Here is a 25,308-nt window from a genome sequence, read left to right on the forward strand (position 1 = left end):
GGATCTCCTGACCGTCACCCCTACTGACTTCCAAGAACTGTAGCAAAAATATTCTATATTCAAAGTCCAGGTTTCTGTTGCTTTTTCAGATTAGCAGCCCCTCTCTCAAATGCCCTGTAAGGCTACAAATGTATTGTTATTGCTACTTTTTATTACTCCTCTTTCTATTCAGGCCTCTCCTATTCAAATTCCAGTCTCTTATTCAAATCAATGTATGGTTGCTAGGGGAATTTGGGCCCTAGTAGCCAAACTGCTGAATTTGCAAACTAGAGAGCTGCTGAATAAAAAGCGAACTAACTCAAAAAACACAAATAATAATAAAAATAAATAAAACCCAATAGCCAATTGCCTTATATCACTTGCTACATCATACTAAAGGTAATACTAAAAGTTAATTTAAATGTGAACAACCCCTTCCTACCCATGTGCTTTAGTATCAGTTGTCCTTTTATAATCCCACCCTGACAGGCCATTGGGCAAAGGATCAAAGAATATCTACAACTGTAAATAAGTATTTACCACAAATATCACCCAAACAGGCTGAGCCCCCATCCTCAGCCTTGTACTTCCCAGCAGGGTAGCCCCGCAATTTGGGACCCACCTCCAAATTCATACAGTCATTTAAAGGGCACCTATCATAGAAAAATGGTTTCACCCGCTGAGGTGTGGACTAATAGCCCAAAGTCCTGAGGAGTTTGTCACTATAAATTATAGAGGTCATTGCACTTCTCAGTGACTTCTATAATCGTCATATTTTAGAACAGGGGGTACATTATTTTTTTGTCATACATGAGTTTCAGTGAGTCACATAACACAAATAACATCAATAAGCACCAATTATAAATATATATTTTCCAGAGATATTCATGACTCATGTGTAGCTGTATTATACATTAAAGGCGTTGTTCACCATTGAATTAACTTTTCGTCTGATGTATAGAATGATATTCCAGGACAATTTGCAGTTGTTTTTCATTATTAATTAATTGTGGGTTTTGAGTGTTTTTATTCAGCCGTTCTCCAGTTTGAAATGTGGTTGCTAGGGTCCACATTTTCCTAGCAACCATGCATCAATTAAACAAAAAAAAAAGAGGAATAACGTTAATACGTTTACAGAACATTTATTTTTTAGATGGGATCAGTGACTCCCATGTAAAAGCTGGAAAGATTCAGAAGAAAAGGGCAAATAACTGGCATAAATGATAATGACCAATTGAAAAGGTGCTTAGTATTAGCCATTCTTTATGTAATAGTCAAAAGGGTGGTTCAACTTTAAAGGGGAAACAAACCCCTTATTAAAAAAAACCCTACCCCCCTAACGTTTTACTTACCCCTCGGTGCAGATTCAGGGATCAGAGTTCACAGCAGCCATCTTCTAGGTCTTCGTGTCTTCTACCCGCGCTTCGACAATTTCCGTCCATTTCGGCACAGTTGTCTCATACTGGGAAATTGCTCCAACTGCGCATGCGCCACTCCACCGGTCTCATTCTCAGATTAGCGAAGACCCGGAAGATGGCTGTCATGAACTCTGATTCTGCACCGAGGGGTAAGTAAAAAGTTAGGGGCATTTGCACAGGGGGGCAGCTAGGCTGGGGGGATGAGGGAGGGGCTCTATGTGGGATGGGGTCTATGTGGGATTGGGGGTAGGGTTTTTTTTTAATAAGGGGTTTGTTTCTCCTTCACTTTTAGTATGTTATAGGATGGGCAATTCTAAGCAAAGTTTCAATTGGTCTTCATTATTTATTGTTTTTGAATTTTTTGTCTTTTTCTTCTGACTCTTTCCAGCTTTCAAGTGGGGGTCACTGACCCCATCTAAAAACAAATGCTCTGTAAGGCTACACATTTATTGTTATTGCTACTTTCTATTAACCGTTTTTCTATTCAGGCCTCTCCTATTCATATTCCAGTCTCTTATTCAAATCAATGCATGGTTGCTAGGGGAATTTGGACACTAGCAACCAGACTGCTGAATAAAAAGCTAAATAACTCAAAAACCACAAGTAATAAAAAATAAAAGGTAATTGCAAATTGCCTCAGAATATCACTCGCTACATCATACTAAGAGTTAATTTAAAGGTGAACACCCCCTTTAATTCAAAATGGAACCACCCCTTTTATACACACTTCCTTTATTTTACACAGTGAACATAAACCTTTGTTAATGTAACAGTTCCTGTGCGAATGAGTTTTATTTTGCGGTACAAATCCGAGCCAGAGCTATTAGTAACCGCTTCCAGCAGGGCAGGAGCCGAAAGCAACAGCTGAGGAGTCACACGAGTCACCGGCAGCCTTCCCGCCCCGCCTTCTTGGTGACTGAGATTCTGCCCCTGACTGAGCTCGAGCGGCGCGTTCCCGAGGTGCTAGGGTAGACGCGAGCGCGCGTAGCACCGAGTGGGAGCGTGCACGGCAGCTTAGTGTCCGTAGGGCGGGAGCGCGCGGCTCCGGCCTGTCTGCTGCTGGCGGTGATCGGGTGAAGATGGCGCCGGGCGGATGGAAATCCTAATGACAGTCTCCAGGATCGCTTCTATCTGTACCATGGTAAGTGCAACAGCAGCAGCCATGACAGGCGGTGGAGAAGGGAAGGGCAGTGTTGTTTGGCCAGTGCTGAGTGGCAGGCGGGGACTGGAGGCTTTGGGCTGCGGCGAGTGACGTGTGCTCGAGCGGTTTTCACTGTAGGCGAGGCCGGGGATGAGCTTCGGCCTATGGTTGGCAGTGATACTGATACTATGTTATAGTCTGCTCATATTCTCCTTACCTACAGCTGACACTCCCCCCGAGCCGCTGCACCTTGCTCTGCCTGGGATCCGGCCGCACGCCCCAGATTTTCTTATTGACAACCATTCTCACCTCCGTGTGGCACTTGCACAAATCTCACTTATCCCTAGTGTGGCACTTGCACCTCTCTCACTTATCCCTAGTGTGGCACTTGCACAAATCTCACTTATCCCTAGTGTGGCACTTGCACAAATCTCACTTATCCCTAGTGTGGCACTTGCACCTCTCTCACTTATCCCTAGTGTGGCACTTGCACCTCTCTCACATCCCTAGTGTGGCACTAACGGGCAGCTCTCTCTCTCTCTCTGCCATCTGTATGTGGCTCTGTAGCCTTTCTATGTAAGACCCCCCGTATTTAGCATTTTTACCTCCCTACTGCGCACTGACAGCCCCATTAGTGCCCAGAAGTCACTATTACACACACCTGTGCAACCTACGTGCCCCATGGTAATATTCCTGCTCTCACACACTCTATACTTTGCTCTGGATTATTTTCTACATAAATCATGTCCATTAAACCCTTGGTTATACTGTTATTCTGCTGAGGCACTGCTTCCCAAACTGAGGGGCTGCCCAAACCTCTCTTCTGGGGGAGCCTTGACTTAGGGACTTCGACTAATAGCCAGTCAGGGTGGAATTTAGAAACATGTCTATTATAGATTAGCCTGAAAACCCAGCTTGAAGGGCGACTACACTGAAGTTTCCTGGATATTGCAGAAACTAGGGCTGAAAAGCTAACGCAGAGATGTTTACAAATGCCTGTAACCTTGTTATGAGCAATGGGGGGGGCTCGTAAACACTGGGCCTCAATGGGGACTTGAGCTGAAATCCATTTTTGCTAAGGGAATATGTCTCCTTATTGATATTGATGACTGTGTGTGAGAGTTGCTATACTGATATTAATACGTCTTTACAATACTGTCCAGGGACACCAAAACAAATGTATGTTTACCTTAAATATCTTCCTGCATTTTCTCATACCGCCCATAACATATGCCAGTTAAATAACAAATGTGTATGTGATATCCCTTTTAAACTTTGGGATTGTCACCTTATAGTTACTTTATAACAGTGACTAACGCCCTGTGTCCATAAAGTTGTTGCTGAATTGCATGTTGAAGGTCATTAGGCGACGCAGGGAATTTTAGCCTAAAAACAGCTGATTGCTGCAAGTCCAATATCCCCGTGTCACACACATCTCTGGCTATAGGCTTCTGTGAGGCTCATATACCCTCATTATATGCAAGTGGATGAATATGTTCACACTGTGTTGTTAAATAACAAATGATCAAACTGACAGTTGCATGCAAATTAATTTCCATGCTCTTTTTCCATTGCGCTACTTGGGTCCTATGAGCAATGAAGCTGTTAAATTTTAGTATTGTATATCACTCTTATTTTATTTATTTTTTTAGTTTGACTTACCTGACTGTGGCATGCCAACATTACACATAATCTTGGGGCGTGATTAGAAGAATACAGTTTAGTGCCAACTTGATTAGTCTGTGATTGCTCAGTACCTTCTGCAATGTGAATGAGGCCTTAGGCCCTTTATTCTGAAAAATGTCCTTATAATTTTTTTATTTTCACAGTGTAATGAGGAGAATGACATGAACAGTATATTCCTATGTTAATTAGTGAGCAGGTGCTCTGTGTGGTTAATTGCAGACTTGTTGTTTTGCTTCTTGCCAACTCATTTCATTGTATTCAGCTGGGAATTGCTCTTACACTTCTTAGGATAATGCCACACCAGATTAATTCTCAACCTGCGGATAAACGCAGTTCTTTCGCCCTCACTCGGCCTACCCCCTACCCCATAGTGATAGGTTGATCAGGGATTTATCCTTAGCTTGCGTTTTTTATCCGCAGTCCGAGAATCTGCGTAGCCATAGCCATAGCCCACCCAAACCCATTGTTTAAAGGGGTTGTTCACCTTTAAGTTAACTTTTAGTATGATGTAGAGAGTGATATTCTGAGACAACCTGCAGCTGCTTTTCATTTTTTATTATTTGTGGTGTTTGAGTTATTTAGCTTTTTATTCAGCAGCTCTCCAGTTTGCAATTTCAGCAATCTGGCTTCTGGGTTACCAATTACGCTAGCAACCATGCATTGATTTCAATAAGAGACTGTAATATGAATTGGGCAGGGCCTGAATAGAAAGATGAATAATAAACAGTAGCAATACATTTGTAGCCTTACAGAGCATTGTTTTTTTAGATGGGGTTCAGTGACCCTCATTTGTGAGGTGGAAAGAGTCAGAAGAAGGCAAATCATTAAAAAGAAAAAATGAAGGCCAATTGAAAAGTGGCTTAGAACTGCCCATTCTATTTAACTTAAAGGGGGTTATTTACTCAAACTTGAATTTTTCTCTTAATTTCAATAAAACAAACTCCCATCCACGATTTTACCTTATCTATTAATGAAATAACTCGAAAAATTTGATTCCGGAAAAGTCTCGATAACATCGTGAAAAAGCTCAAATTGTATGGATTTTTCGTATTTGACTCCCGAAGTGCTTGATTTTTCGAGTTATCGCCTGTAAACCTCAAAGTTTTCAGGTTATTGTACGAAACCCAGCGCAGTCCACAATATCTTTAAATTGGAAAAAGGACATCTGCTATTTACTTCTACATGACCTCGACAGGTTTGAGATGGAGTATTTGCGGTTTCAGACTTCTAGCAGCTCCAGAGTATAATAAATCTTCAAATCCAAAAATTGGGAGTTTTGCTCTTTTTGAAAGCCCTACCAGAAAAATTCATAAAATTCCAAAATTAATAAATAACCCCCTAAGATTCATCTGACAGAGGAATGAGATTTGAATGTGCATAGTGTGCGGATATTATCTAATTTCAAATATAATGATTTTGGCTAAATACTGTTATTCCATTCGTCATTCAGTGGGTCTGGGAAGAATTGAGGAGGAGATGTAACTCATTTACCAATATACCATACGCCAGGCAAGAAGGTGCATTGTCAGATAAAATAATATCCAGTCTTCATTCACACTTCAGACTACAATTCAATAAATTCACAGGATTATCTGTTGAACGTGTTGTACCATATCCGAGTATGTATGGCCAACTTTATACCCAGATTTCTAGTTTGCCAGAGGCCAGTCTCCAAAACCACCATGGTGCTACAATCCTTTCAAATTTTGCAGTCTAGTAATTTACTAAAAACTGACCGACTATGCCAAGTAATTATTACTTTTTTTCAGTTCGGTTGTTTTCAGATTGTTCACCAGAAATAAAGACTTTTTTCAATCGCTTTCCATGTTTTATTTTTTAACCGTTTTTCCAGAATGGAAGTTTAAAGTTGAATGTTCGTCTTTGGTGTTTGTCTGGCAGCTCAGTAATCCAGCTGCAAAATTAGTTGCTATATTAGTTGATACATTTGTTGATACATTTGTCAGCAGCGTATGTGGAATATTAGCAACTATTGTATCAAGTCTAACAGCTGCCTTTAATGAAATGACTTTTCAGCAGGGACAAAGTTAAGAAATGTATCAACTAAATGTATCAATTTAGAACAGTTTTAGATAGTTGGTTACCCCCCCTCCCAGAGCGGCTTTAGAAAGACATAAGAAGGTGAAAAATAAAACATTTTTTACTTCAATAGTAGCCATATTAAAAAAACAAAAAGTAATTCAAAAAAGACTTTCTGGTGAACCATCTGAAACTACCTGGACTGAAACGGTGAACAACCACTTTAATGCATATTTATATTCCGCATAGTTGTACAATAAATGGTTGTATACATAACACGCACAATAATACATAAAGAAAGAACCTTATTACCCAGTTCATTGTATTCATCCTATTTTATTGTTACTAATGCATCACAATTCAGTATAAAAAAGATGTGAAAAATAAACACAAGATAATTGCTGGTGTCGATTCAGGTATAATATAAGAACCTGAAGAGATAACACACCAATACTCGATCAAGCCCTAAAAAAAGAAAAAGTTCACATTTTTGTGAAGGGGGTGCATCAGCATCGGACAAACAGTCTCTATGGAGACTTTTCTTGTTCTCTATAAATTGTTAAAATGTTTCTTTATGGTTGTTTTGTCTAAACTTTGTTGACATAGCAGTTGACTCATTGCATTTACCTTCTCAGTAGTCTCACGGTGTCACCATACTTTAGGGAGCTAGCTCACGGGCAGATTCGGGGAGATTTAGTCGCCCGGCGACTAATCGCCTCTTTTGCTGGGCCACAATCTCCCCGAACTGCCTTCCCCCTGCCTCCACCTGCGAAAAAACGCCAGTGCCAATGCACTCCCGGCGCTTCGATTTCCGAAGTCTCCCGAAGTTGCCTCACAAGGAAACTTCGGGCGAATCGAATCGCTGCGAGTGCATTGGCACTGGCGTTTTATCATTATAGCATGGGGATGGCAGTTCGGGGAGATAGACGCCCCGCAGAATTCTCCCCGAATCTGCCCGTGTGCTAAAGCCCTTAGGGCAAAGACACACAGGCTGATTGGTTGTCAGGACTTTAAAAAAAAAAAAAAAAAATGAGATTGCAGCAATTTAGTGACCGTAGATTAATACATAAATCCCAGCAATGAACCATGGGAGTATTGCGGTATGACGATCAGTCGCAACGATTCATTTAAAAAATCGTGGCAACAAAATGCTGTGTCTTTGTCGTTACTGTTTCATTATTGTATATTTAAAGGGGTAGATCACCTTTAAGGTAACTTTTATTATGTTATAGAACAGACAATTCTAAGCAATTGGTTTTCATCATTTATTTTTTATAGTTTTATAGTTAGTTGCCTTTTAGTTGCAGCTTTCAAACGGGAGTCGCTGACTCCCTTCTAAAAAATACTCTGTAAGGCTACAAATGTGTTGTTATTGTTATTTATTACTGATCCTTCTATTCAGACCCTCTCCCATTCATATTCCAGTCTCTTATTCAAATCAATGCATGGTTGCTAGGGTAATTTGGACCCTAGTTACCAGATTGCTTAAGATGCAAATGCAAAAAAGCTACCAAATAACTCGTAAACCTTCAATAATAAAAAATGAAAACCAATTGCAAATTGTCTCAGAATATCACTCTCTACATCATACTAAAAGTTATTTCAAAGGTGAACAACAACTTTAAGGTTGGTGTGATTACTTGAATAGATCTATACACTGCATGCAAAGGATTGCCTAAATATGCTATCACTTCCATTGACTGTTCCTCAGGTGTATAAAAATAACATGTATTTCTTACATGTGCCTCCTCTCTTCTGTCATCTTGTTGGCAAATTCCTCTGTCCCAGACAAGGTTGATTTTCCTGGCTTGGCCTGTATTGTTTTTTTGCCCTATAACGGTTTCTCCAGCTAGTGGAATGCACAGTGTTCCGACCTTGAAGTTTTTAACCTCAGTGGGGAGGAGGCATATGCATATTGTACATTTTCAGATTATGTTTAAAGGAACAGTAACATAAAAAAATAACTGTTTTAAAGCAATAAAAATATAATGCAATGTTGCCCTGCACTAGTAAAACTGCTGTGTTTGCTTCAGAAACACAACTATTATTTATATAAATAAGCTGCTGTGTAGCAATGGGGGCAGCCATTCAGAGGAGAAAAGGCTCAGGTTACACAGCAGATAAGCTCTGTAGAACATAATGGTGTTCTCTGTTATCCACTATTAAATCTGTGCCATGTAGCCTTTTTTCACTTTCCACCATTGCTTCACAGCAGCTTGTTTATATAAACTATAATAGTTTCTGAAGCAAACACATCAGTTTTACCAGTGCAGGAAAACAGTACATTATATTTTTAAATCACTTTCATTTTTTGGTGTTACTGTTCCTTTAATTCTGTCTATATAGTGTACATTTTCCCTCAGAGTCTATAGCCACTCGGCCTTTTAACAGTTTTGTCTGATAACATGGTACCTACAAAGTTCCTGCCCAGTTCATCTATGCAAATGTGAACCCCCACTCATTTGTCAATAAAACACCCGGAATTGCTACATGAGCAATTAGAGCTTTTCACCCCCTCTTTTTCCTTGAATTCCATGTGTAGACCCATGTCCAACATTATTCTACCTAAGGTTGTTGTATCTCCCTAAGGTTGTGGTTCGTTTCAAAACCACTAAGTCTGTTCACGCCAGAGCTTACACAAGGCTTTCAAATGCGAGCAGACCAGAAGATTAAACTAGCTGTCGGGGGATGAAATTAGCCCTGTGGATTTCGGCAGGCTGATTTCTGCCCCATCTGACCATAGTCTAAAGCTGGCCATAGACGCATAGATTTGATCGTACGAATCTCCGTTTCGTATGATTTTCGGGCCGTGTCCCGAGATTTTTGATGAGATGGCGATTGGTCGTTCAGTTGATCGGACAGGCTAGAGAATTTCTGCCGGCTACCGATAATATCTCGGCATGAATTGCCGATCTTCAGTGGGAGACTGTCACCAGCTTTTATCAGACATAATTTCGTACGATTGCTGTCAGGGGCAGAACATCGGCTGATCTGTTCTTTTACTACTTTATTTGATCTGAATGGTTAGTGGAAGGTCGGGAGATGGAACCGATATGAAGTAAAATCTGCACGTCTATGTGTCGTGTCGTTAAAAATAGATAGTAGTAAGCTAATTAGGTGAGGAATACAAAGCCTTCCATATCTGACAATGCTGTCTCACTATTTTTGTGTTTGTCCTTTGTTTTTATGCAAAAGGAGGATCCTAGAAAGTAAATAACTAGGACAGTGGTTAAACAAACTATAACTAAACGGTACAATGGGATTACATAGTTGCCAATAGCCTTTTAGGGTAAGGCCTCACTGGGCGTTTTGGGTAGATTTGGTCGCCTGACTAATCGCCTCATCTTTGCGGCGACCAATCTCCCCAAACGCCTTCCCTCACTCTGCGCTGGGTAAAATGATAAATCGCCAGCGCTAATCACATGCGTCGGTTCCTTTTCCCGAAGTCGCTTGTAGTTTCCTCATGAGGCAACTTCGGAAAACGAACCGCCGCGCCGGCGATTTTTCATTTTTAGAGTGAGGGAAGGCGTTTGGGGAAAAACGCCCAGTGTGGCCTTACCCTTTTTGGCTGGCTCTTCTGACTTTTCATGAAACTGTGTAACCTCTGCACACCCCCCCCCATTGCTTCCCCTCCAACACCCCCAGAAGATATGTATGCTTATGGTATCTACTTGAAATCATACTATAGGGCTGGGGTCCCCAACTTTTTTTTTTTTTACCCGTGAGCCACATTCTAATGCAAAAAAGTGTTGGAGAACAACACAAATGAAAAATAGTTCCCAGGGATGCCAAAGCTAATTGTTAGCCCCTATATGGACTGGCAGCCTACAAGAGGTTCTGTTTGGCAGTATATCTGTTTTTTATGCAACCAAAAATTGCCTCCAAGCCCAGAATATAAAAATAAGCATCTGCTTTGAGGCCACTGTTTCTAAAGTAAACATTTAACTATTAGCAATGTATAGCAACAGTACATTATATTTTAATTACTTTAACACACTTAACACCATTATCCAGATAGCTGTGAATTATTGGAAGGCCGTCTCCCATAGACTCTATTTTATCCAAATACTCCAAATTTTTAAAAATGATTTCCCTTTTTTCTGTAATAATAAAACAGTACCTTGTACTTGATCCAAACTAATATATATGTAATTAACCCTTATTGGAAGTAAAACAATTCTATTGGGTTTATTTAGGGGCAGATTCACTAAGGGTCGAATTTCGAAGTAAAAAATACTTCGAAATTCGACCCTCGAATTGAAATCCTTCGACTTCGAATATCGAAGTCGAAGGATTTAGCGCTAATCCTTCGATCGAACGATCGAAGGATTTTTCGTTCGATCGAACGATTAAATCCTTCGAATCGAACGATTCGAAGGATTTTAATCCAACGATCGAACGAAAATCCTTCGATCAAAAAAAGGTTAGCAAGCCTATGGGGACCTTCCCGATAGGCTAACATTGACTTCGGTAGCTTTTAGCTGCCGAAGTAGGGGTCGAAGTTTTTTTTAAAGGGCAAGTACTTCGACTATCGAATGGTCGAATAGTCGAACGATTTTTACTTCGAATCGTTCGATTTCGTTCGACTTTGAACGAATTTAACCAATTCGATGGTCGAAGTACCCAAAAAATACTTCGAAATTCGAAGTATTTTTCATTCGAATCCTTCACTCGAGCTTAGTGAATCTGCCCCTTAATGTTTACATAATTTCCTAGCAGACTTAAGTTCTATTATCCAAAAAAAACCCCAGGTCCTGAGCATTCTGGATAACAGGTCCCAAACCTGTACTTCTCTTTCTGTAGAAGCCCTCTTCTATTGAACATTCCTTCTGTCATTAAATCCACAGGGTGGTTGCTAGTTTCATCTGATACAATCTGTTATTCCTATAAACCAGATGGTGTCACATTAATTACTCTAGAGTTGCAAATAATTCTTATTCAGTAGAATTTAAAGTGGGATGTAAAAGAGAAAATAAATCTGAGATTTTCACACCAGCATTTGGAGTTACAAAGAGTCAGGATCTTCTTGTAACACTTCTCAATCAACTGCTTTTGTTTTGCTCTAGATCTCATGAAACATAAATAATGTATTTCAGTTAAAAATACTTTCTTGTACACATTGTATCACTTACAGTACAGCACTGGGGTTCACTATGTCCAAAAGCCTCTCCAAGCCCAAGCCCAGATCTTGTGGTATGTATTGGAAACCCCACCAGAAGGGCTTCAGCAAGTGCCCTTAATTTAACATTTAGGGGCCCATTCACTATGCTCGAGTGAAGGAATAGAGGAAAAAAACGTCGAATTTCGAATGTTTTTTTTGGCTACTTCGACTTTGATTCAAAGTAAAAATTGTTCGACTATTCGACCATTCGATAGTCGAAGTACTGTCTCTTTAAAAAAAAACTTCGACCCCCTAGTTCGCCACCTAAAACCTACAGAGGCCAATATTAGCCTATGGGGAAGGTCCCCATAGGCTTTCCAAGGTTTTTCAGATCGAAGGATAATCCTTCGATCGATGGATTAAAATCCTTTGAATCTAACGATTATTCCTTCAATCGTTCGATCGAAGGAATTGCGCTAAATCCTTCGACTTCGATATTCGAAGTCGAAGGATTTCAATTCGGCAGTCAAATATCGAGGGTTAATTAACCCTCGATATTCGATCCTAGGTAAATTTGCCCCTTAGTATGGCTTAGTATGGTTTTCATTTTGTATTGTTTGTGATTTTTTAATTATTTATCTTTTTATTCAGCAGCTCTCCAGTTTGCAAGTTCTGCAATCTGGTTCCTAGGGTCCAAATTACCCTAGCAACCATGCACTGATTTGAAAAAGGTACTGGAATATGAATAGGACAGGGACTGAATAGAAAGATTAATAATAAAAACGATAAATGTGTAGCCTTACAGAGCATTTTTATAGATGGGGTCAGTGACCCCCAATTGAAAGCTGGAAAGAGTCAGAAGAAGAAAGCAAATCATTTAAACGCTATAAAAAATAACTAATAAAGACCAACTGAAAAGTTGCTTAGAATAAGACATTCTATAACATTCTAAACGTTAACTTAAAGGTGAACGACCCCTTTAGTGCAGTTGGTGCAACTCAAGAATCTGCATTTATTAGAATTGTCGCTAATGTTGCACATAGTCTCGTAATGTTACTCTACAACTCAAAAAAAAAAAAGGCACACTGATTTTCTTTTGGTTGGCCAAAGAGAGCATTACACATAATAGTAGCTCAGTGAAAGGAAAACCACACAAGTCTGTACACCTGGCAAAGGGGCCCTCCCTGAAACCTTATGTGGCTATAAAAAATGTGCAGCAATCTGTTACACCCACCAAATGGAATCTGTGTAAGCATAGTAACACTGCCTGCTAGAAAGAACATTTTTGAAAATATAAATTAAAAAAGGAAAAACACAGTATTAACAGCAATGCAGCTAATGCTCTTTACGGTCATATACAGGTATGGGACCTGTTATCCAGAATGCTCGGGACCTGGGGTTTTCCGGATAACTGCTCTTTCTGTAACTTGGATCTTCATTCCTCAAGTCTAGAAAATCTTGTAAACATTAAATAAAACCAACAGGCTGGTTTTGCTTCCAATAAGGATTAATTCTATCTTATTTAGGATCAAGTACAAACTACTGTTTTATTATTACAGAGAAAAAGAAAATCGGTTTTAAAAAATTCGGTTTATTTGGATAAAACGGAATCTATGGGAGATGGCCGTAATTCTGAGCTTCCTGGATAACGGATTCCATACCCATATATGTATTTTTATCTATCTACTGGAAAGGTTTCCATAATTGAGCCACAAGAGCTGCTGGGCATGAGGCCTTGCTCAAAGTTAGTTTTCCAATTCATCCCACTCCAAGTTGGGTAAAAGTCATTGCTAGACCAGTCAGGATCTTCCACTCATCTTTGGAAACCCATTTTGTATACACCCCATTTTGCTCATATTATTGTGCTGAAACAGAAGAGAGCCTTCCTCAAACTGCTGCTTAAGAAGCACCGAATTGTCAAGAATGACCTTGTACACCAGAGGTTCCCAACCTTTGTAACCCATGAGCCACATTTAAATATAAAAAAAAAGTTGGGGAGAAACACAAGCATGAAAAAAATTGTAATTAGTTATTTGGTAGCCCCTATGTACACTGGCAGACTTCAGGTCGGTCTGTTTGGCAGTACACGTGGTCTTTATGCCTCCAAATCTTGCTTCCAATTTAGAAATCCAAAAACGAGCACCTACTTCAAGGCCACTGGGAGCAACATGAAAGGACTTTGTGAGCAACCTGTTACTTGCGAGCCACTGGTTGGGGATCACTGTTGTACACTATAGAATTAGGGTGACGGCAGACATGGAGATTAGTCGGCCGCAGTAAATATCCTCTACCTCCGGGCGACTAATCTCATGAGAATTCTTTGCCAGCAACAATAATATAAATCACAGGTGGGGGAAGCTTTGCGGAATTTTACAAGCTGGGCTACTTCAGAAAACTGATTCGACCTGTATTCCCATCATATATTATATATTATCACTTATGAGGATGTACAAGTATGGGATCCCTTATCCAGAAGACCGTTATCCAGAAAGCTCAAAAAAATAAAAAAAAAGTGGTCAAAAATGAAAATACATTTATTAGGACAATACAGGTGACCTGTATTGTTGTAATAAATATATTTCAATTTGTATAAGGTTATTATTAGGGATGCACCGAATCTAGGATTCGGTTCGGGATTCGGCCTTTTTCAGCAGGATTCGGATTCAGCCCGGCCGAAACGAATCCTAATTTGCATATGCACATTAGGGGTGGGAGGGAAATCACATGACTATTTTTTTTTTTTTTGAAGTAAAAAATGTTTTCCCATCCCTAATTTGCATGTGCAAATTAGGATTCGGTTCGGTATTCGGCCAAATCTTTCGCGAAGGATTCAGAGGTACGGCCGAATCCAAAAATGTGGATTCGTGCATCTCAGTTATTATTTTTGAAATTAAATTTTTTGTTATTGTATGTTTATTTGTTTACTTGATTTTCTAGTAAGATCCAAATTATGTAAAGACATTTTCTGGAAAACCCCAGGTCCTGAACATTCTGAATAACAGGTCCCATATTTGTATAATACAGGTTGTCCATGCCTCGTTTGTATTCTGTGTAAATTGAGAATAAAAAACGTCTCAAAACAGTGAAGCTCATACAGGTATAGACTCGTGAATGATCCCACCAATCACTGCATTTGAAGACAGAATATTGTTATGGACCCCCACTCCAGTTTACCTGTTCAACATGTTTATTAGTTTCATAAACAAGTCAGAGAAAATATAGTGCAAATGTAAATGACAAATGACATCAGATGCATCATTCAAAGTAAACAGTAAATTATTTCAAAGTTCAAAATAAATTATAAATTCCAAAATGAAAATAACTTAAATGACTCCAGTTTAAAGTGTCACATCTGCATGATCCTGAAATCTAAGCGTTTGCAAAGGGTATTTTTAGGCTGTATTGTTTATCTGGAAGATTAAATCCCTGTCAGGATTAAGAAGAAAACAAAACCCCTTTTGCTTGTTAATCCCATGATTTTAACTTGAATCATTGCCATCAAATCTGTCAGGCTACATTTATACCAATCCCATCAACACTTTGCTCTCTTTCCTTTACCGGCCTTTAGCTATAATGGGTCAGCGCTACTGTGCTTTGTGGCCCAGCTCTAAATCTGGCTCGGCTTTCACTCATTTATTTATATGAGGCTTGTATAGTCAGCAATGCTGCGCAAATCCACTCTCACAAAGGAATGGTCATATTTTAATATTAAAGGGATATCACAGCTTTGCTTCTGCAAAAAAATAGACATGTATTTATATCTTTCTATATGTAGCACTAAGAATACAATCACAAACGCATAACGGTAGATAAAAAATAAAAAACATAATAACAAAGATTGAGACCCAGGATAGAGTCCTGCAGCTGGTCGGGTACCTGTGTGTTACCCACAAAAAAAGCGGGCACCCTGCAGAATGAGGGGAGGATATTCACGTGCGGGTATAGCCACGGGTCTGCTGGTCAGGTTGCGGGTCTCATCCAAATTTCTTATCTCATGTAATATTGTCTATAATTTACTCCTTTTTAAGTTTTACAAAACGTTTGTTTCCACTTTTGATGACGTCACTTCCGGGTTGCAGTACCATCACTTCCCGTTTGATGGTGGTCGGCGGGTCGGGTTGCGTATAAGGCAGTTGCGGGTCTGGGTTCGGGTAGCGGATCAAAGTGGGAAAATATGCGGGTTGCAATTCGGGCTGCGGGTTCAGGTCAGGTCTGGGTCTTAGAAATTGGTTCCGCCAGGACTCTAACCCAGGAGGAAGAAGATCCCTGCCCTTTGGAGCTTACAGTCTAACTGGGTGGGTTAGTTACAGGCAAGCTCAGACTGGGAGTCTGTGGATTCTGGAGGATGCCATAGATAGTCACTATTAAAATGTAAGAGCCCATTTTGAATTCCCATTCCAGACCTGGTTATAGGCACCAACAGAAGGACAATCAATTCTGCTAAAATGAATGGCTTGGTGCTGGCCTACAAGTTCAAAGATGGAGCAGATCCCATGCTAACACTTTATTGGGTAGACGATGGATCCCGATTTTTTAACTGTGGCCACTCCTGTAAGTATTGGTTTTGTATGGAGGCTCAATAGAAATACACTTGTAATTGTGTTTTTTTAAACTTGTTTCCTTTAATCTTGGAGTTACACAATCATAGCACACAGGCAGGAGCCATTTTCTGTACAATGTTATTAAGACAAGTTGTTTATCACCTCAAAATCTTGTGTATGCACCAGAATGGGGGACCTAATGCCCATACACAGTGCCCGAAACAATTATAGAGCATTCAATGGGAGGGGTAATGTGAGAAGGGCAGTGACATGTAGGAATTGCTGAATGGAAAGTGAACCTCTATGCTTCAGGCATAGAGGTGGGGCAGGTAATATTTAATAATAACATTTAAACACCTTTTAACAGGTATGGATGCTTTAATGAATTTTGGTTACATGTTTAATTTGCAAATTACTTTTATTATACAGCTTTTTATGTGTATGTGACAACACTTTAAAGTGCTGTTAATCCTAATTAAAGGGCTTGTGATAAGAATATTTTCTGCCAGTTTTAATTTAAATATAAGCAGTCAGGGACCGTACCTAGGGCAGCCACCAGACACTTGTGGTTAAATCTGGTGATGGTGCAAGGGGAAGCACCATCTCTTTTATGATCCAAACTGTACTGCACATGTAATGATCTGGTAGGTCTTTGCAGTCAGAGGGCTTATTCCTAGGGAAGCACTGGACCCAAATACAGTCCTTTAAAGCAGAGATACACGCTGCTATTTCGGGAGATTAGTCGCCCAGCGACAAATCGCTTCTTCTTCATGCGACTAATCTCCCCGAACTTCCTTCCTACCGGCTAGAATGTAAATCACTGGCGGGATGCCACTCGGATCATTTCGGCTTTCCGAAGTCGCCCGAAGTTTCCTCGTGAGGTGACTTCGGAAAACGAAGTGCCATTCATGTAGTCTCTATTTCTATTCTAAGAATAGTCTTTCCAACTACCAGTTCATTGATATCAGTATAATTGCTCTTTATAATGCAGAACACAGGCAGCACAATAGGTAAGGTAAGAGAACTGTATCTTTCAGCTTTTTCATTTCTTCCTGCCTTGCTGCATATTGTTCAGTAAAAAATCATTTACCCGTTACTGCTTATCTCACTGTATTTTTTTTAATGAGTGATTTAGAAAGACAACGATGGGCTATTTTTTTTTTTGCAGGCTAGTCAATTAGGGCCTGGTTGTAATAGTGTGACCATTGATCACAAGACCTACATGGTGTTCCATTAGTTTCAAAGCTGCCACATCAGGTCCAAACCAGAATGAACTTCATTTCAAAGTCACTGAGTTTATAATGAATGGAACGTGAAAGGGAGATTGTCAATTAGCTGACACAGATCCTGTTCTGTGCTTCTGTTTATTGCACTAAATGAACTATATTGAAAACAAAGCAAATGCATTGTGTACTTTAATGGTGGCACAGTTTAGTTGTATACAGAAAGATAACAAGAAGTGTTTTAAAAAGACATTTAAAAGACAGTTGCGGGCTGGTATTATCAATTTGGAATATAAAGGGAAGGTTATCGTGGATCAGCATTAGGCTGCCAGATGTGTGGAATTGTGTGCCTTTCTCTCTATCCAGCCCTTGCAACTGCCACCCCTTGCAACTGCCACCCGTTCTTCCAATATGTTCCTAGCAATTATTATTGCCTCCAGGCAGTAATGTCCTAAGTTCACTTGTAGGGTGTGTTTGATATCTCTCACATTGAGAATGCTGGCAGGACGATTATTCTTGTGTTCCAAGTGATAATGGGGAATACTTCTTTAACCCTTTAAAGGAGAATTAAAGCTTAACTAAAGTAGCTAGAAATGTTGTATATTATGTTTTGTGCTTCTGTACCAGCCCAAGGCAACCACAGCCCTTTAACAGTAAAGATCTGTGTCTCCAAAGATGCCCCAGTAGCTCCCCATCTTCTTTTCTGCAGATTCACTGCACATGCTCTGTGCTGCTGTCACTAAAGGTGGCCATACACGGATAGATCCGCTCGTTTGGCGACACCTTGAGGTGGGCAATATCGGGCTGATCCGATCGTGGGCCCTAGGGCCCAACGATCGGATCCTAGCGTTCGCCAAACGGGCGGTCGGATCGCGGGACCGCATCAACGAACAGATGCGGCCGCGATCCGACGGGATTTTTAATCCCATCCGATCGAGATGTGGCCGACTTTCGGCCAGATCTCGATCGGGGAAGCCCGTCGGGGGCCCCCATACACGGGCCAATAAGCTGCCGACACGGTCTGTCGGCAGCTTTTATCGGCCCGTGTATGGCCACCTTTACTGAGCTTAGGGACCCACTCACAATATACAGTACACATAGAATAGAAATGTCACAATATAAGGCTGATTAGTAATTAATACAGATAATTACTACATGGCAGCACAGAAACCCGTGCAACTAGCATCAGAATTTCATAATAAGCCCTGTAGCGTCAGCTTATATTACAGACCAACCTCATATTCTGCTGGATAATTAGTGACGAGCCCTAAGCTTAGCTTCTCAACAGCTGCTCAGAGCCCACTGAGCATGTGAGTGTCACAGACACTTTCCAAGATGGTGACCCCCTGTGACAAGTTTGAAGTCATGGATCATTGCTGCTATTGACAAGCTGAAACTTTAGGCTGGTGCAATAAGTTCAGTATATAAAATATGGCATTTTTAACCCTATTCATTGTTAGGGTTTCGTTCTACTTTAAGTGCTGTAGGTTGAATCTTTGCTTCTGGATTCTTGTATTTTCAGAGTAGGGCTGCAAATCTGCCAGTACAGAAGGCTTAAAAAGTTCCAACCCTGCAAAAGCTTCATCAGTCAAATCCATGTTTCCATGTTGTTTAGCTGGCTCCGGGTTTCTGTCCAATGAACTATAGGCACGCAGTCTCCCCCTTCCCCCCAGCCAGTGCACTGACTAATCGCATATCTGTACAGGACCTGTTATTCAGAATCCTTGGTATATGTTTTCTGGATAAGGCCTTTTTTTGTTATTGAAATTCCAAATATTTTAACATTAACCAAACCAAATAAGACTGTGTGCCATTAGCAAATATTTATATTAGCTTAGTTTATATCAAGTACAAACACTGGTTTATTACAGAGAAAAACACAGGACTACTACATTTTGGAGCTTTCCAGAGAGTAATTCCAATACCAGTACAAAATCATTTGCAGAACTGTTACGGGAGTAATGTTCATTCTACAGCGAATGAGTGTTTTGGTCAGAACAGGCGCCTGTATAGAATTCAGGTAGAATCCTGCTGCGGGTCGGGTTCCCCACATAACCTGCGGGTTGCAGGTATGATTTTCAGGTTGGATTGCGGGTCGGGTTTCAGGCCTCATTTTTATTCCTTATGTTTTATTATCTATATTTAACTCCTTATAATATATTTTTTTTTATAATAACTTTTTATGTCCCTGACCACTTCTGATGATGTCACTTCCTGTTTGCGGGAACTGCACTTCCTGTTTTAATGGTGGTCAGCGGGTTGTGGATAAGTATGTTGCAGGTCCAGGTGGGGTCCGTGTACGTTTACCATAAATTGGTTTCACGCAGGACTCTAATATCAGGCTCGCGGCCTGATGATCACTGTGCCCCTATTTACATTCCTGGCATACACTTCAATCTACATTAGAAACCACAGAGGGAATTGATTTTTATTGACTGGATACAGAGACACCTTCCGCATTAATTTTTGTATGGATCAATTATCAGCATATTTCCTTAACCTTCAGTCCTTCATTGGTCCCATTTGGAATGGTTGCTAACATTCCCTGCATGCTGCTCTACTTTCAGCCTTATTTACACACTGAGTGCTTATATGGCTCCTGCCTGTATAATAATACTTGTGAAACTTAATGAAGCAAACTGAATGGGATCAGGCTGTTGTAGGATAACATTCTGAAATAAATTCCAGATACTAGTATAGTTGGAATTAAAGTAGTTTGAGGAAGGATCATATTTTCATGGAGAATATTGGGAAACTTACTTATCAAAATTATTGAGTAATTTAATTTAAAAAGTCAGACCAAACTAGAATCCACGATTGGAGCTTATTCATTATTAGAAAAGCACAATTTAATTGGATCGGGGACAAACCCGAAAAAAATCAGAATTTTTCAGATTTTTGACCGAAAAGTCCAAAGTAGGCTTTTAAGGCTTATTCCAGGGCAGACCACAGAAAATTATAAATAGAATAGGAACTTGTATACAACCTCGGTAAGTCTGAGATGCTACATTTTCGGGAAATTGGACTTTTTAGATTCTCGGGGTATAATAAATCTCGAAAAATCCGAGGTTTTTTTTTCCCACTAAAAATTCGGATTTTATATTGAAAAAAACCCCCAGAGTTTTTTGAGTTTTTGGCATTCAGACTTTAATAAATAACCTCCTTATTGTTGGCATACGGTGGACTTGCTCACCTTCCGTGCAAATATGCATGTGAGCTCTGTCACTGTCACCGCTCTCACTCTGGGTGTTTTCCGTGTAATAACATTTTGAGCAGTTCATTTTTACTGTTTTTCTTAAATGTAGGTTTTCCAAATAAATTAGTTTGATTTAGAATCATTACTTAAAGCGATTAAACCATTACTGTTCTCTATTTATGCCCTTATACAAGAAATGTTAAAGCACTAAGGGGCACCATATGTATCTTAAATCAGATGTAAGAGAGCTAATAAGTAGCAAGATTAAAGCTTTCAAAAACTACAAGTCAGCGGACAGATGCTTGTTTAAAGACGTATTAATACACAGGTCCCAGCATTCTGGATAATAGGTCCCATGCCATTATTAAAAGTGTTCTAAACAATCCAGAAGGCAAACAATAGAAACCGAGGGACTGATCGTTTCACTTGCAAAGACAAATCCCAAAAATGTTTTTGTAGGAAAAGAATGTTTTTGTTACTGGGACCTGTTATCCAGAATGCTTTGAACCAGGGGTTTTCAATAGAAGGGATCTTTCTGTAATTCAGATCGCCATACCTTAAATCTACTAAAAAGTTTAATTAAACATTCATTAAACCCAATGGGCTGGTTTTGCCTCCAATAAGGATTAATTATATCTTAGTTGGGATCAAGTACAAGGTACTGTTTTATTATTACAGAAAAAAGGAAATACATTTTAAATATTGTAAAATAGAGTCTATAGGAAGGGGCCTTTGTATAATTTTGAGCTTTCTGGATCACTGGTTTCCAGATAACAGATCTCATAGCTGTACTCACTTCTCCCTGAGAGTACAGCATGTGCCCTGAGGTCTGATCATCACATAGTTGGTTAGAGGTTAGCTCTTCCTGTTCCCTTTGCACAGAATAAATAAGTTATAAATATGTTTGTAGCTGTGCTGCTGTCATACTCCACTGCTTGAAGTGCCCTGTAGGACTGTAGTTGCGCTGCGGCATATGTCTGGACTACTCCGCAGCAGCCACTGGCCTCACTTCCCAATCATCTCCATGCAGTTACTGGCTCGTAATTGCTTAGTCAGCTGTGCTCTTATCCTTTATTGCAAATCCAGGAGGCATGGCATAAACTATAATGGAACAAGATTTCCAAATGCACGGCAGTGGCAGGCCAATAATCTGGTACATATGGGCCTGTATCAGACCTCTCCCTGGGATCGCCAGTAACTAGATGGATATACAGCAGGGGAAATAAGTATTGGACACGTCAATGGTTTTCTTAGTAAATATATTATTAATGGGGCTATTGACATGACATTTACACTGGATGTCGGTAACAACCCAAGTAATCCACACATACAAAGAAATAAAAAAAAAAATCAGTCCATACATTAAAGGGGAACTCCACAAAAACATAACTTGAGCTTTTTGAAAAGTAAACACAAAAGTAACTTTGCAACATACATCAATTAAAAAATATGCATGATTTGTAATGGTTTGGAACAGTTCCCTAAGCCTAGCCCCCTGCTCTCCTGATCTGTCTGACTATTTTGCTGAGCTGTCTTGACTACTGTTACCGTATATACTTGAGTATAAGCTGTCCTGAGTATAAGCCGACGTACCTAATTTTGCCTACAAACACTGGGAAAACATATTGATTTGAGTATAAGCCTAGGGTGAGAAATGCAGCAGCTACTAGTAGGTAAGTTTTCCTAAATTTGGTCACAACAAAAATCTAATCAATGAAATGCCTCACTACATTATTTACATACCTCTTACTCTGGTCTCTGAAAAGCAAACAGCTCAGCTGCTTCATTCATTTGTTCTCCTGCTTCTGTCCTGCTTGCTTAGCCCTTCAACCCCTCCCTTCAGAATTGTCATTGTCATCTCTCCCTACTATACCTGCTATCCCACAGCCACAGTCCTAGAGGGTATTAACCCCTCTGCCATTACCCTTTATAGTATAATTGCTCCAACAAGGGAAGCAGGTTACAGGCTGTGGTGAAGACACTCACTAGTAGCCATTTCTCTTTAGCCGAGCTGGGAGCATTTGCCCAAAGAGCCCGAGGGTCCCCGGGGAGTGGGCACGTTAGACTTGCACGCTGCTGCCTAATTAGCTGCACTCGTAGGAAAAAAGCCGGGACCTGCAGGTGTGGGCTGGCGGATCAGCCTGTCCCTCCTCTGTGTACGTGGGAGGCTGCTGCTGCTGGAAGCAGGTGGGATTGTATCGCTGCCGAACTCCATCCGGAGATCACTTCCCACACTCACATAAATGGCAGGACGCGCCGCTCCTCAAGTCAACGTGATCGAGCAAACAGTGCACATTCCTACTTCCATCGTACAGTCTTAAGTGCGCAGAGAGAAGGCAGCGGGAGAGGGCTTGTCTGCAGGTACTGACTCAAGTATAAGCTGAGGTAGACTTTTTCAGCACATTTTGAGTGCTGAAAAACTTGGCTTATACTTGAGTATATACGGTACTTTGTATCAACAGCCATCTGTCCTCAGACTGCATCCTCCAAACCTCACAATTCCCTGCACATGTGATTTCAATAAGGGACAGAACATCACAGTGCAATGCATTGTGGGTTATGTAGTTTCTGCATGCTGTCTGTAAGCTGTGGAGAAGTTGTTACAATTTGTAACATCAGTGTTTAGTCCCTCCTTCCCTGCCAGGATTTCAAATGATGCAGAAAGAAAATAACTGTTAAACAGCTGGATTTCAGCATAGAAAATGGCATTAATTCATACTTTTTGTAGGAACGGATAACGGTGATGGGTATATTAGGGGTTTCTATGATATGTGGGCCTCTTTATCAAATTTTGGTTTGGAAGCCGGAGTCCCCCTTGAAGGGGCAGATTTATCAAGGGTTCGAATTGAAAATTCTAATTTCGGGTGATTGAAACCAATTGAGAGTTTCCTTGGCTGTGTGTTTTACATCATTTCATCCTCTGCATCCTGGTAGAGGGCAGCAGATTCTTATCAAAAATGTCCCGGTGCATTTCTCCATTCATGCTTCCTTCAATAATATAAAAGTCTGTCAGTACCATCTGCTGAAAAACAGCCCCACACCATGATGTTCCCACCTCCAAACTTCACTGTTGGTATGGTGTTTTTGGGGTGATGTGCAGTACCAGTTCTCCTCCAAACATGGTGTGTGTGCAACGACTTCCAAAGAGTTCAATTTGGTTTCATCTGACCATATTATATTCTCCCAGAATTTCATTGGCTTGTCCAAATGTTGTGCAGCAAACTTTAAACGAGCTTCAACATGCCTTGTCTTCAGCAGTGGAGTCTTGCGTCATGAGCGTGCATAGAAAAACAAATAAACAATGGTGTTTGACTCTTGTTCTTTGAACAAAAATCGTAGCTCAAAATAAAGAAGAAAAAAGTTATAGAGTGGTCTCTTCCTGTGGAAAACCCTCAGTCCAAAGGGTACCAATAATTTTTTGGAATATACAGAAAATTCAAATAGGAAGAGACCTACTACTAGTAAAGCAGTAGCCCAAGTATATATAAAGTTAAAAAGACTTTATTAGGACATACATTAGCCTAACGCATTTCGTGCCTGAGTGGGCACTTACTCATAGGCTTACTTTCAGGCATGAAAAGCGTTATACTAATGTTTGTCCTAATAAAGTCTTTTTAACTTTATATATACTTGGGCTACTGCTTTACTAGTAGTGGGTCTCTTCCTATTTGAATTTTCCGTATATTCCAAAAGAGGCCATGTCGGTTGAGTGCATTACTTATTGTTTTCTTTGAAACAACTGTAGCGGTTAATTCAAGGTCTTTCTGAAGCTCTCTGGGAGTGATCCTTGGCTCTTGGACAACTCTACTGATTATTCTTTTGACTCCAACTCAGAAATCTTGCGAGGAGCTCCTGGTGGTGGCCGGTTTAGGGTGAAATTATTTTCTTTCCACTCCCGAATTATGACCCAAACGGTGCTCATTGGAACATTCAGAAGCTCAAAAGTTTGTCTGTAACCAATGCCATCAGTATGTTTTGCAACAATAAGGTTGGGAAGATCTTGAGAGAGCTCTTTGCTTTTACCCATCATGAGAAGCTTCTTGTGTGATACCTTGGGAATGAGAAACCTTTTTATAGGCCATCAATTAGGGTTAAACCATCTGATATTAATTTTCACTGATATGGAGCAGGATTGCTTTCTCAATACTGACAGATTTCGGCAGGTTTCTTAGCTTTCCATGCCTTTTTTTGCCTCCTTTTCTTCATGTGTTTAATACTTATTATTTATGGACTTATTTGTTTTGGTTTCTTTGTATTTGCTGTTAACGGCATCTAGTGTAAATTTCATGTCAATAGCCCCATTAGAAATATATTTTTGAGAAAAACTTTGACGTGTTCAATACTTATTTTTACTGCTGTATCTCTGTATAGTGACATTATTACTAGGGATGCACCGAATCCACTATTTTGGATTCAGCCGAACCCCCGAATCCTGTGCAAAAATTTCGGCCAAATACTGAACCGAATCCTAATTTGGATATGCAAATGAAGGGTTGGAAGGGGAAAATATTTTTTACTTCCTTGTTTTGTGACAAAAAGTCACATGATTTTCCTCCCCGCCCCTAATTTGCATATGCAAATTCGGATTCAGTTGGGCCGAGCAGAAGGATTCGGCCGAATCCAAATCTTGCTGATAAAGGCCGAATCCCGAACCGAATCCTGGATTCGGTGCATCCCTAATTATTACAGGCATTCACCCACAAGCACGTGATTTTGAGAGAGGGGTGTAGGCGCTTGCTGCTGACTTTGCTCATATGAATGGAGTCGAGTTGCTAGGCAACAGATCATCATGCACTCTCATTTGGATTTACCCGTAATACAGAGCGCGGCTGTAACTTGCCTTCCATCTGTAGTGGAAGAGAATTGATTAAAAAATCAGCTGAATTGAATAGTACAGGTATCCTTTATCTGAATATATCCAATATCCAGAAAGCTCTGAATTACGCAAAGGCCGTCTCCCATAGATTCCATTTTATACGAATAATC

At 40.2% G+C, this 25,308-nt stretch overlaps 1 protein-coding gene across 1 annotated transcript in view; it reads left to right on the forward strand.

Moving 5' to 3' along the window:
* The first annotated feature begins 2,470 nt into the window (after positions 1–2,470).
* usp12.L (ubiquitin specific peptidase 12 L homeolog) overlaps positions 2,471–25,308 on the forward strand; it is a 40,995-nt gene continuing 18,157 nt past the window's right edge. The window contains 1 exon segment of the mRNA NM_001095928.1: positions 2,471–2,538. Within this exon segment, the coding sequence (NP_001089397.1) occupies positions 2,491–2,538 (48 nt within the window). The 5' untranslated portion in view covers positions 2,471–2,490.

This window comes from Xenopus laevis, chromosome 2L (assembly GCF_017654675.1).
Source record: "Xenopus laevis strain J_2021 chromosome 2L, Xenopus_laevis_v10.1, whole genome shotgun sequence".
Taxonomy (NCBI): domain Eukaryota; kingdom Metazoa; phylum Chordata; class Amphibia; order Anura; family Pipidae; genus Xenopus; species Xenopus laevis.